Genomic DNA, 13,494 nt, shown 5'->3' with positions numbered 1-13,494 from the left:
TCTTCTTCTTGTTGTTTGTGCCTTCAAGTCATTTCTTGGCAGGTTTCTTCAGAGCTGGTTCGTCATGAGGCTGAGAGAGTGTGACTTGCCCAGGGGGTCACCCAATGGGTTTCCATGGCAGAGCCAGAATTTGAACCCTGGCCTCTCAGGTTCCTAGTCCAACACTGCACCATGCGCTACACTACACTTTCCTCCTGTCTTCCTCACTTCTTTTTGTCCTTTGGGGTGGGGTTTTGATTTCAGGGGCATAGCAGGGGAAGAGAAGAAACCCCTTCTCCGCCTTGGCAGAGGATAAAAGGCTTCAGTTCCCTGGAAAGCCCATTATGGCTACTTTGCCAAGGCTATTGCATTCAAAATGCACTCCTCTAATAGGACTTATTGTTCAGGTGCCTGCTGCTGCAACAGCTGTTTCTGGGGGAGAAGGGGTCAAGATAGGAAACATGTAAAGCACACAGTTCATAAGGCCTTGGAACTTAACTTTTTGAGATAACACTGAGCCAAGGAGAGGGATAGTATATGTTTCAGCCCGGCTGTGACATACACACAGCATAATAAGTGATATTTTGCAAGAGGTATTGAAATAAGTGGTATTTTGCAAGAGGCAATTGGAGTTAGGAATTCCCCATAAGGAACAATACGGACAAGGCAGTGGTGGGCATTGTGAGGGACAAACACTGGCGTTTGCTATGCTTTTTAAGATAAAGGAGTGCTACTGCATTTGTGGTTTGCGATTTCTGTTATAGATACAAGTAAAGTAAAAAGTAGTGGTTAAGGCAGCGCTGCTTTCACGGAGCTAATTTAATGGTGGCTAAATATAGATGGTGAGTAACCAATGATCCAAACAACCATGGAGAGTTGTGTTTTTCTTTAAGGAATGAGTTGTTTTGGATATCAGGAAAAAGCTGATGTTCGGGAGAGGTGTAAATTTTAAAAAATGTCTTGGTTATTGTTTTGGATGCATATCTCGAGTTCAAACAGATTTTCTGTATTTTTAATTATCTTAATATTTCCTCTCATTGGAAGTTATTGGTCGTAGCGTCCCACGCTCTTTGCCTTTTCCAGTATCGGACAGCCGCAGGTGCAACTCTGGTGTAGACTCTTACTCTGTTGTGCTGTTATGGTCAAATTATTCATCTCTCCCTAAGCCAGAAAAAAAGAAGTGCCAGTGCCACATTTTTAAACAATGTTATTCTCTCAGGCTGTTTTCCAGACTTATTTAATAACAGCCATGTACAGTACTGTTACCTGAAACCTCAGACAGGCCCTTCAGAGTGAGGATTCGTGCCCAACAGATAAAACCCTAATGCTCTATATGTCTGGATTTACACTGTGATGAAGTTGGATGGTTGCATGCAGCAGGGAACAAAGTGGGAAAGCTGCAAATGGATTCATTCTCTCATGCCGCTCCCACCATGTTCTTAAGCAGCACCCAACATTCCTCCTATCTGTTCCACCCCATATCTTTATTTAACTGGATTTCCCCACCCTGCCTTTCCACTTCAGGGAGCTAACAACATCATTAAAAACAAAGTGAGCCATAGAATAATAAATAAAATAAATAAAACTTTTATTAATATCCCACTCCTCTGTAGCAAGACACTAAAACGTCCACATACAATATAATACATAAAATTACAATATCTCCCCCCCCTTAAAAAGAATTAAATATATTACAGTTAAAAGAGTTTTAAAATCAATTTATAATAAATAATAAAATAAAGAACCATTATAAACATCACTGCAAATACACAAATAAGACCATTGAAATAAAAGTAGCCAATAAACATTTTTAAAAAGTTTAAAAGGTCAGTTTGAAGAGATGTGTCTTTGCCCCTTAAACTGGTTGTGCCTCTGAGAAGAGTACAGTACATTCTACTGACTGTAGCGAGATCTTGTAGCACCTTTGAGACTAACTGAAAGAAAGAAGTTGGCAGCATGAGCTTTTGTAGACTTCCTCAGATGCATTTAGTGGAGTGGTAAGCCAGATGCATCTGAGGTAGTCGGCTCAAGTCTACAAAAGCTCATGCTGCCAACCTCTTTCTTTAGTTAGTCTCAAAAGTGCTAGAAGATTTTTCTACATACTGATTCTACAGACTAACATAATTTGAATTCTACAGCCCTGCTGGAGAAAGCCTTCTTTCATGTGCACAGGTTTTGGTATTCTCAAGAGGGCTTCCCTTCAAGATCTTGGCAGATGGACATGTTCATAATGAGGCAGGTTGTCAACTAGGTAGCCAGGACACACCTATTTGTTGTTGTTTACCTTCAAGTCATTTCTGACATATGGCAACCCCAAGACAAACCTTTCATGGGTTTGTTTGTTATTGGGGGTTTTTGGTCAAGATTTGTCCAGAGGAGGTTTGCCATTGCCTTCCCTGAGGCTGAGAGCTTGTGACTTGCAAAAGGTTATCCAGTGGGCTTCTGTGGCTGAGCTGGGAATCAAACCCTACTCTTCAGAGTCATAGTCCAACACTCAACACTACGCCACACTGGCTTTAATATTAAAACCCCACATTCTCAATTAGACTCAGAAAGAAACTGGCAATTTCTCAGTAATATGATGATCATGCCATGCACCAGTTAACAGTTTAGTTGCTGCATGTTGGAACATCTGAAGCTCTTGGTCACTCTTCAAGGGTCACCCCAGGTAGTGTACTTGGCAGTAACCAAGATGTGAAGTCTCAATGACTACTTGATCATGGCAATTCCAGTTGGTAATAAAATGGCAGTGAAGCCTTCTGAACACCAGGTACTGAGGCAAAAACAAAAGAGGAATGCTGTTGTCCCAGCTTTCTACTTGCAAATTTCATGGAGTTGTTTGGCTGCCCATTGTAGGAATTTGAATGTTCAACTGGAGTCAAAGGTCATGACAAAGCTAGAGAGTACAAGGTGTGGTGGCGGCCTGAGCCCTAAAATACTGATCAGTCCTTTGCCTGCACAGTTGCTGCTGCAGTACAAGAACAATTTCACAGAATGCACACTAGTCACTCAGGGTTATAAACTGATTCCAAGGCAGTGGTGGGTTGAGCACCAGACCCTAAAATTACTTCTTCATCCCATTCTTGACCCAAAATTTTCTTCAGTGCCATGCTATGCATTGATTTTTCCCATCTGCTTAGATGTTTGTAGAAATGAACTGACAAAGCAAATATTTACCCATATTATTTCTTCACACTGTGCAGAATTAACTTACAGAGTTGATAGTATTGAGATAGCTTCAGCTTGAGATGAATATATGAAATGTTAGGGGGGGAAATATGAGATGTTACGGAAAAACAAATAATTATTTCATGCCCTGGCTAGACTCCTAAATTCATTTCTCCCAGATCCATATTTATTCTTCCCCAGCAAAGCATTCATTTATTGTTCCCTTGAACAGTTATTAAGGGAAACTAAACATAATTCGTATGAGGAAATCCTATGTGAGGTCTCATATATGTGCTCCTAATATTCATTGTCCCAAGTGTTGTTGTTGTTGTTGTTGTGTGTATATACTTGGAAATCCATGAACTGCACTAAATGAAATTATTTCTGATATGCCAGTGTGGTACACAGTGCTCAGAAAATCACTGTTCAAAAGGTCATAATCTGAATGACTGCTTTCACCATTGAGATTATTTAATGGAGATCAGAGAATTAAATACAATATATTGTCCAAAGTCCTTCCTGCAATCGAAATCAGATTTAAGTATGGATAAAATGGTAGTTCCATAAAGTGCTGAGGGGGAAAAACTTGGCAGTAAATAATATGTGAGATACAGTTCTTTAAATCTCACAGTGTTTTGTGTGAAATGTATCACAACAGACATTATTACAGAGTTTTAAATTAAACTTTTTTGAAAGCTTGCTTTTTGAAGCTTCATATTTGATAACAAGAGCCACTGTGGTATAGTAGTTTGACTGTTGGGTTAGAACTCTGGGAGAGAAGGGTTCAAATTTCCACTCAGCCATGGATGCCCACTGGTTGATTTTGGGCAAATCATACTCTGAGCCTTAGAGGAAGGCAGTGGCAAATCTTGAATCAATCTTGCCAAGAAAACCCTATAATAAGTCACACTCTCTCAGCTCAGAGAAAGGCAAAGGCGAATCTCCTTTGAACAGATCTTGCCAAGAGAACCTTATAGTAGGTACACCTTAGGGTAGCTGTATATCGGAAACAATTTGAATGCGCACAACAATAACAACAAAAATAGTGTAATCTAAGGAGTCTTTCTGATGTCTGAATAGTTTTAAGATCCAAACCACAATGTACTGTATAGCTACATTTAAATTTCCTTCCCTGTTAGAGCTGATACAGGTTTGCATCCAGAATATCTTTCCAGTTCCCTGAACATCATCACGTCTCCAGAAGTCTTTTTAGTTCTTTGAGATCTGAGTTCTGAGTCTGACCAATAGAAAGAGATCACTCTGGAAACCACTGCCATGACTGGAATGGTAGTGGTAGTGGTTTCACCAAAGACCTGGGATAAAAGGAGCTTATGGACTTATGACCATAGGATTGTTGTCTAAGTTGAATTGTTAGCGAGTATGGTCTGTTCTGCTTTGGTCTGATTTTACCTGGAATATTGTGTCCAGTTCTGGGCACCATCATTCAAGAAGGATATTGACAAACTGGACAAGTCCAGAGGACAGTGACCAAAATGAGGAAGGATCTGGAAACCAGGCCCCATGAGAGTGGCTTGGGAAGCTGGGTATTTTTAGCCTGGGGAAGGTAGGGTTAGCCATGTTTAAATATTTGAAGAGATGTCATATTGAGAATGGAGCAAGCTTGGTTTTTGATGATCCAGAGACTAGGACCAATGGCATCACAAGGAGGGTGCAAACCACACCGAGTGACGCCCCAAAAGAGGGATGACACTTAGTTGAGCGCAGCCCTGCCACACACCATTCTGCTTATGAGTACAGCAGCGTGTGGCAACAAAGGAGAGTACAGCACACTCTCCACCTCCCTGCCACATACTGTTCTACTCATGAGTATAGTGGTGCATGGCACTGAGGTGAGAGGGTGAGGCCTTTTGGCTCTGCCCCCGCAGAGGCATCCCCCCCGGGTGACACCCTGGGCAGTAATGCCACTGACTAGGACACAGAGCAGTGAATTCAAACTGCAGAAAAAGACATTCCACCTAAACATTGGAAGAACTTTTCGATAGTAACAGCTGTTCAGTAGTGGACTATGTTGCCTTGGAGTGTGGTGGGATTTTTTAAAACAGAGACTGGATGACCATCTGTCAGGGCTGCTTTAATTGTGTATTCCTGCATGGCAGGGGTTTGGACTGGATGGCCCTTGGCGTCTCTTCCAAACCTACCTATGATTGGGCCTAGGCAAGTGGCAATTTTTGTGTGTGATTTCTTTCTTTTGGGGGGGGGGGGGGTCTTTTTGCTATCCATGCATTTAGTCTAGAGTTGGGCATTTGACAAAAATGACTTGCTCAAATAAAGGGCAAATAGTTTTGAAGCATTAATGCTACATTACAGTTCCTGCTTTGTTCTGTTCTCTGGGTCCTTGTTATATTCCTTTAAGTCAACTCCAAACTAATGCGATCTTATCATGGTGTTTTCTTGACAAGATTTATTCAGAGGACGTTTGCCATTGCCTTCCTCTCGCTATAGACTACATCACTTGATATTCTCTAATGATCTCCCTCCTAAGTACTAAAACAGGCCTGACCCTGCTTAGCTTTCAAAATCACACAGAATCTGGCACCTTCAGGGGTGCATAGGACTGCAATCTAACTATTGAAAAAAAATATTATTCTCATTACTTTTGATATTAAAAAAACATGAGCTTTTACTGTGAAATAAAACATTTTAAACACTGTAATGAATTACAATTTTTAAAGAACATTAGAGAAGGATTTAGCAATCAGATTTATGTCTTAGTGTTTTATTTTAGTGTAATCGTTACAACGATCCTGTAAAGTAAGCCTCTGTGTAGTTCTGATGTGAAAGTGAGTCGATTGTCTAAAGCTAACCAGTGAGGTGCAAACAACTTACTTTCTGGGAACTTCTCAACTTACAGCCCAGTTGCTTTCCACCAGTCCAGTCTTCAAAGGCATTTTCAGCCATGCATTTATTCTCTGGCTTCAGCCGCATGCATACATTTTCTGCCACACACCACATGCAAAGATCTCTTTTTTGCCCAATAGCTAAAATATATAAAGACAAATGCAGCTAGATGTTATCAAGTGGTTATGTAGCATATGCATGTTCCTGTAAAGTAGAGGCTGCCTATGCATTTGCAAAGTCTGAAAATAATATTTTCTCTGTTGATTTATGTAAAGGCACTTATTTTAAAATGAATGTACAAAACAGATTTGATTTTAAGAAAAAGGAAGTCAGAATAGAATTTATATAAATAATACAAATGTGTTCAGTGCAATTTCCAAAATACGGCTTGTGGTATTTCGGTTATACACTATGTTGCATGAATTTTGTCTTAGAGATCTAGTCATATTTTCAATTGCCTTGAATGTTAAGGATGTAATATTTAATACTGAAGACATAAATGAGGTTAATTAAGGCAAACAAGTTTTTTAGATACACATTACACCCTACAGCTGTTGTTGTTGACTCTACAGGACATGTGCATATGGAGTAATCAAATACATTTTTCTGAACTCTTGTTAATATAGTGTCAAAATTCTTGGCAGTTTTTAAAGTACTGTAATTTAATCATTAACATGCAATAGCAAGATCTTACTGGACTTGGTCTTCTCTGCATGGGAAGACGCTAGTACTGGCTGTTTCCATGATGTACGGCAATTTCCAATGAAATACTATGGGTTTCCCAGTTAACATGACTTTGCCCCAGAGTTAGCAAAGTCGTGGGAAGCCCCAGAGTTTCCCTGAAACCTCAGGTTTACTGTGTCGTTTTGTGATGTGTGATCAGCTAGATCAGGCTCAATTTGGGCCAGACAGCTATTCACATGGCAGGTGTCACGTCATTCTCCTTCCCCACAAAAGATGATGGTCTCTCCCTAGAGTCACTGCTGCCTTATATGACTGATGTTATCTGTTGTAGCACTCTCACACAACTGCTCATTTGTGGGGAATTCCCTGCTCTACTGTCCCCTGCTTTTGGGTGGCTGTAATAGGTGGGGACAGGGAGTATTTCCATGCAGAAGCATGAAATTAGATGACATTAGAAGCATTACATTAGACAGATACTAATCTGTAGTTGGAGTTCTTTCCACTTACCTGGGATTGAGCATCACTCAACTCAGTTGAACTTTCATCTTACTTACATGTTAAGAAAGTGTTTCTCTGCATGTCCTATCACCAAAAACAGTTTTTTCTTGGCTGAGCACCAACTCAGTTGCTAATTTTCTGACATACTACTATCCTCTCACTAACACTCCTTCCCCCATGCAGTGTTTATATATGTGTGTGTGTATGTGTGTGTGTGTGTTTAGGAGTATGCCACTAGAATTATGGCATAATTAGTAAACTTTACACAAGGATCATAGAGAAAACTAGAACAGTTGTACTGAAATGCAGGTTCTGTTCACTAGAATTGCTTATCCACTGAACCGTTCATATGTTTTTTTAATTTCCTAGTTAAAAACATATGAAATGGCCAGTGAGAAATTAATCCTACAGTATTTGCCAGTGAATAGTATAAAGACCATAGAATGTTTAAAATTACAAAATAAAATGAGGAACTGGCTGATGAGATCAGTCATTCAGAAAGAGAAATAGGAATTAAATATACTGTAATAGGAAAGGGGAAACCCATATAATTGTGTGGCTTTCTCTGCTGTTTCACTGTTGATGTTTCTCAGGCCATATCCTCATGCACAACCTGTAAGGTCAAAAAGGCTGGTGTTGTTGTTGTTGTGTGCCTCCATGTTGTTTCTGACTTATGGCATAAGGTTTTCTGAGGCTGAGAGTTCGTGACTAGCCTAAGGTCACCCAGTGGGTTTTGAGTGGGGATTCAGACCCTGGTCTCCAGAGTCATAGTGCAGTCTTTAAACCACTATGCCATGTTGGGTCAAGGCTGATATACCGATGCTATAAGTTGGAAATAGTTACCGATGATCTTATTTTAAAAACCATTATTCTAGGTTGTACCTGCACTGCAGAAATAATGCTATTTGACACTGCTTTAACTGTCATGGTTCTGTCCTACGGAATCTCAGGATTTGCGTTATTTAAATAAACTGCATTATTTCTGTAGTGCACATTAGACCTTAGTCCAAATGTTTGCATATTGCTTTGCATTTTTGTTCCGTCTGTGTCAAGGCCTGCAATCTTCCAGTCACTTGTTTGACATTAATACCTATTAAGGTTAAATACATATTTGGTGATGGTTAAATACTTTATCACAAAAACTGAAAGCACAAAAAGTAGTAATGCTGTATGACTTACACAGATAAAATGTGCTCAAATAGTACAAATTATTCACTCCACCCCAGTTCCCCCCCAAACTGAATGAAATTCAGTCCTGAGCGGTATTAATGTGTTAAGACTGATCCATCTCAAGAGCCAGTGTTTATTAGGCTAATATCTTCAGTAGAAACAACTTTTTTAAAAAACAAGGTCTGTATGTTCAGACTGAGGAACACTGGATTTCAAACTTTTATCAAAATTTGAAAAACTTGATTCACATGTAACACTGCAGTCTGACAAAAACATGTAAACCTGACACATAACTGGTCTTTCTCATTCACTTTATTTTATGACCTTGTTTCTGTCTGTACTTCTTTTGTGTAAATCAATTTTGGAAGACGTCATGTAATTTTTCTTGGAATAATGTTGTATTGCAAGTGAATCCTTCATTTTTAATACGCATTTCTGTTCCTGTCATTCAGGTCGTCTAGTAGGTGCTTTGGATGCTGTGCTCGATTCTAATGCACGTGTTGCTCCATTTCGAATTTTGCTGCAAGTGCCAGGATCACCTACTTACTCTGCCATAGCATGTGGTGAGTTATTGACTGGATCAGAACTTTACTGGGCCATAGCCACTGGTGAGTTGCATACCACACAAAAGTTAAAGCGTGAGCATGTTGTGGTCTGCATGTCAGAGGTGCTGAAGGTAACCCAAATTAATAACATTGCTTTTTTATAAGAGCTTATTTAACAGTTCAATATAATTTATAACATTTGCGGACTGAGGTAATATAAAGAAATGTTGACATAATAGTAAAAATGCCTGAGCCGAGTCATTTGAAAAAAGCACTACATTGCCTTTTCATGTTGGAAGACACACACACACACCTCAGCTGCGTTGTAAGGAATTTTATAATACAGGCTGAGTATGCCTTATCTGGAATTCCAAATTATGAAATATTCCAAAATCCAAAATTGTCCACATGGGTGGCTGAGACAGTGAAACCTTTGCTTTCTGATGGTTCAGTGTACACAAGCTTTGTTTCATGCACAAAATCATTTAAAAAGTTGTGTAATAAAATTACCTTCAGGCTATACGTATAAGCTGCATACGAAACATAAATTAATTTCATGTTTAGACTTGGGTCCCATCTCCAAGATATTTCATTATGTATATGCCAATATTCAAAAATCCAGAAAAAATCCAAAACACTTCTGGCCTCAAGCAGTTTGGTTAAGGAATAGTTAACCTGTACTTTAAAAAGCCTAAATCTCCCTGATATAGGAGCTTTGTACTGTGTGTGCTGGAGAATATTGTTGGGGAGCATTTAAACACTTAGCTCCCTACTCCTTGCCCAGCAACATAAAATAAAGCAGCTTTACCATACATACATCTCAGGTGGCTTCTATAGTAGATGTACTGCTTTAGGATATCATCAATTATTATTATTTATTATTAACCTTTATTTATAAAGTGCTGTAAATTTACACAGCGCTGTACATATAATCTTTTAGTCAGACGGTTCCCTGCCCTCAGGCTTACAATCTAAAAAGACACGACACAAAAGGAAAAGGGAGTGGTAGTACATTTGTGTAGTTTCTGCATTGAAGATGTTGTAGGATACAATTATCTCTGTTTTGAAAGTATCATGGAATCCTATATCCACAAGCCATTAATCACTGTTGCATCTTGAAGACTCATCAGGTTGAAGTAAAAAAGTCTCTAAATTACAGTAGTTGGCTATGTTTTAGTAGGACTCCATAGAGGCTATTAGACACAGTCTTTTTAAATGGCTTTTTTATGTCATAATGGTGCAGCATGTTCTTGCTTTTCAGAACTGCAGTTTTCAGTTTATACAAGTCAGTGGCTTGGACCCTCAGTTCCAATCTCCAAATGAAGAGGTTTGCTTTTGTACTGAAGGATTTGCAGTCCACCAGACCCTATGGGTGGAACTTTGGGAGCCCCTTTTGCTAGTTCTTCCAGTTACCCCTCTTCTACTGCTACCTACATACAGAGGGTGTATCAACCCTCCATAACAGATTTCCAAGGGGCAGAAAGGGGGAAATGCTGAGGAAGGGAAAATGACAGCAGGCTCCTCTGCACTTTTTGCTGGTGTGGTGTGTCCCATTAACAAAATTCTGCTGGAAGGACATTCCATTTCCAGCTGATGTCCTTCTGTTCTGATGTCTACCTGAAAGAGATTCAGAATCTAAGTCCCCTATTTTTTGTAATCATACTCAAGTGGCACAAGTAGGTTTATGCTGCTACAGATTTTCTTTTCTATAAATTACTTCAGATCCTTGATTAACACAGTGCAGGTTTATCTCTAATGTGGTTACTTCTCTGCTTTCTCTTATATTTTCTTTGGCTTTGGGAGAACTGCTTGTTGTACTATATTTGTTACTAGTGTGCTTGGATTTCTTGTTTGGATAAACATTTGAAAACTACACTTCTATTAATCCTTTTGTTTTTCTGCTTCTTGTATAAGAGAATTTGTCCTTTACCTTCATGTGCGCTTCTTCTGGATGTAGTTCTCCCATTTTGCATTCCATCATCCTCCCCATTAGCTTTCTGTCAAACTCTTTTTCTACATTGGAGCTTGAAAATCAGAGGGCTTTTTTCATTAGAGTACGATACTTTACTATACTGTACTATACTGTAATAACTGTACAGCTAGTGGGATTATAATTTATATTTGTGGAATCAATGTTGTATTGATCAACAGTGGGTAGCTAAAACGTTTCTGTGGCTGCATAAAGAGAATCTCATAAGGTGCCATGGAGAAAAAAAATTATATTTGTTTGCCATGACATGCTGCTACTAGCATCACTGAAAGAGTTTTATAGGATTGACAATAGCACTCAGGAAAACAACAGGTGAACTGTTTCTCTTCAGCAGAGTAATTGATTTTTGCATACTGCTTCTTTGACCTTCTTGTTGAAAGCGAAGGGCAAATTCACTGAGATTGTCTTGCATTCATTGTGAATAAGGAGAGGCAAAAATGATACTGGCATGTTTTGAGAGCACATTCTCAAGATTCCTAGGATTTTTTGCTGTATTGAAGATTCTTTTGTTGTAACTATGGCTGCATCCGCACTGCAGAAATAATCAAGTTTGACACCATTTTAGACCATGGCTCAATGCTGTAGAATCTAGGGATTTGTAGTTTGGTTTGTGTAGAGCTATCCACCAGAGAAGGCTAAATATCATACAAAATGATAGTTCCCAGAATTTCATAGCATTGCTTCATTAAAGTTAAAGTGGTTTCAAATTGGATTATTTCTGTAGTGCAGATGCAGTCGTGTGAGAAATGAAGAATGCACATATTTTATTTCACTTTAAAATATGTGTGATGATAGCATTAAGGAACATATTCTGATTTGATTTCTGCGTAAAAAGCTACTAGTGTTGACTTTTTGTATTTCCCACATTACATGTTTATTCTGCATTTTGATATCTTTTGAGTATAAAAGATTTTATGATGGACAACATGAAGCCACCCTTTGAACTGTCATGGAAACACAGCTGCATCTCTTCTTTTATCTCCTTTCCATGCAAATAACAGTAATGTGGTGCATAGTGTTGATAATAAACAACACAGATTTGGAGACAATTGTCTGAATTCAAATTGTCAGTATATAACTGCTGCTTTGTTTATGGCTCATGATCATATAGAGTGGGTCCTTGGTATCCACTGGGGTTTGCTTCCAGGCCCCTTTGTGGATACCAAAATCCATGGATGTTGAAGTCCCATTAAATACAAGGGCATAGTAAAATAGTGTTCCCTAATGGTACACCCCTAATGGGTGTGTGTGCACACGGCTGCGGCAGAGCAGCTGCATGTGCTGCCATTGAAAACCATGGGATTTGAGGACCCATGTTTTTTTTCCCCATCCATGTGGTGGGGATTCAGAATGGAACCCCCCACCCCCAGATACTAACTTTACTGTTGTGGTAAATGTGGTAGAAAATTAAGGATTGATCTGATTGGTTGATTTTAAAAAACATGTGAAAGTTTGCTGAAATGAAAGAAGAACAATGTGGAAATGTGTTTAGTCAAAGAGAAGTGGTTGAAATTTTGATTCATAAAGAAAGTGAGAAGGGAATTAAGTACTGCAGAGGCAGTCTGCAGATGTTGCTCCCAGAAACGTATTAACTAACCCACCATTCTTTAGAGATAAGGCCCTGCTTCATAAATCTTAAAATGTATCTGAATTCAAATTTATTTTCCATCCTTTTCACTTAAATGTGCTTACAGTGTTATAGCAATCAATAAACAGGATGCAAAATTTAATATATACATAAACAAAGAATTATTTTGAGCCTAAAGGTGATTGAGAATAAGCCCTTCTCAATCATTCTTCCTGTCATAAAAACTCTCTCTCTCTTTTTCACACACACACACTGTTTCTCTCTTTCACTAAGGAATCATAACATCATAAATGCAGGCATAAACAGTTCAGTTGGAAAACTTTGTTGCAGAACAGGTATTTCTAAAATTTGTGGAATATGAGAAAAATACTGGATTTTCTGGCATATAAGACTACTTTTTAACTTCTCAAAAGTCGGGGGTCGTCTTATACACCGGGGGTCGTCTGATATGGCAGGTGCTGAAACCTCCGAGCCAGACTGGAGAATCTGCGGTCACCACATATGGTGGGGGGATCTCATAAACGGCCACAGCCGCATACCCTCCATATGTGGTGACCATATGAAAGCAGCAAGGGTGGCGCTGTACAAGTATGGTAGAAGAAAATCTTGGAGACAGGGAGGGTTGGGCAGGCAGGGAGAGCTGACCAATCCAAGCAGGTTTTGTATACAACAAGTTTTCCTGCTAAGTACCTGCAAGTCGTAAGCATTTGAATTAAAATTACCATATTGAAATCAAATCTGATGTTTTTTAAATTTTTATTTGGTGTGCGTTGGAAGAGGGGTAGCCTTATATGCCGAATATATCCCAAACTCTATATTTTAATTGGAAAAGTTGGGGGTCATCTTATACGCCGGAAAATACGGTAGCTTTTCTTTCTTTTTATGTTGTTAATTTGGACTTTTTTGTTATTGAAGTCAATTTCAGGCAGATGTAGCGTCACAAAATGTGTACAATATCTGGTAATGCTCTCACTGGAGATCTTGCATTGAGCAAGGAGTTGGACCTGAAGGCC

The 13,494-nt window shown here is 39.1% G+C and overlaps 1 protein-coding gene across 3 annotated transcripts in view; it reads left to right on the top strand.

Moving 5' to 3' along the window:
• TBC1D8 (TBC1 domain family member 8) overlaps window positions 1-13,494 on the top strand; it is a 47,116-nt gene that overhangs the window by 695 nt on the left and 32,927 nt on the right. Inside the window, exon 2 of one of the 3 annotated variants that reach the window (XM_042456749.1) lies at window positions 8,811-8,921. In XM_042456749.1, the coding sequence (XP_042312683.1) occupies window positions 8,811-8,921 (111 nt within the window). Of the gene's footprint in view, window positions 1-2,419; window positions 8,967-13,494 lie in introns of those variants that run through there. The other 2 variants (XM_042456748.1, XM_042456751.1) reach the window with 2 other exon arrangements.

The sequence above is a fragment of the Sceloporus undulatus genome, chromosome 3 (assembly GCF_019175285.1).
Source record: "Sceloporus undulatus isolate JIND9_A2432 ecotype Alabama chromosome 3, SceUnd_v1.1, whole genome shotgun sequence".
Taxonomy (NCBI): Eukaryota; Metazoa; Chordata; class Lepidosauria; order Squamata; family Phrynosomatidae; genus Sceloporus; species Sceloporus undulatus.
The sequence above is the reverse complement of the archived record's forward strand: the minus strand, read 5'-3'. Positions and strand labels throughout refer to the sequence as shown.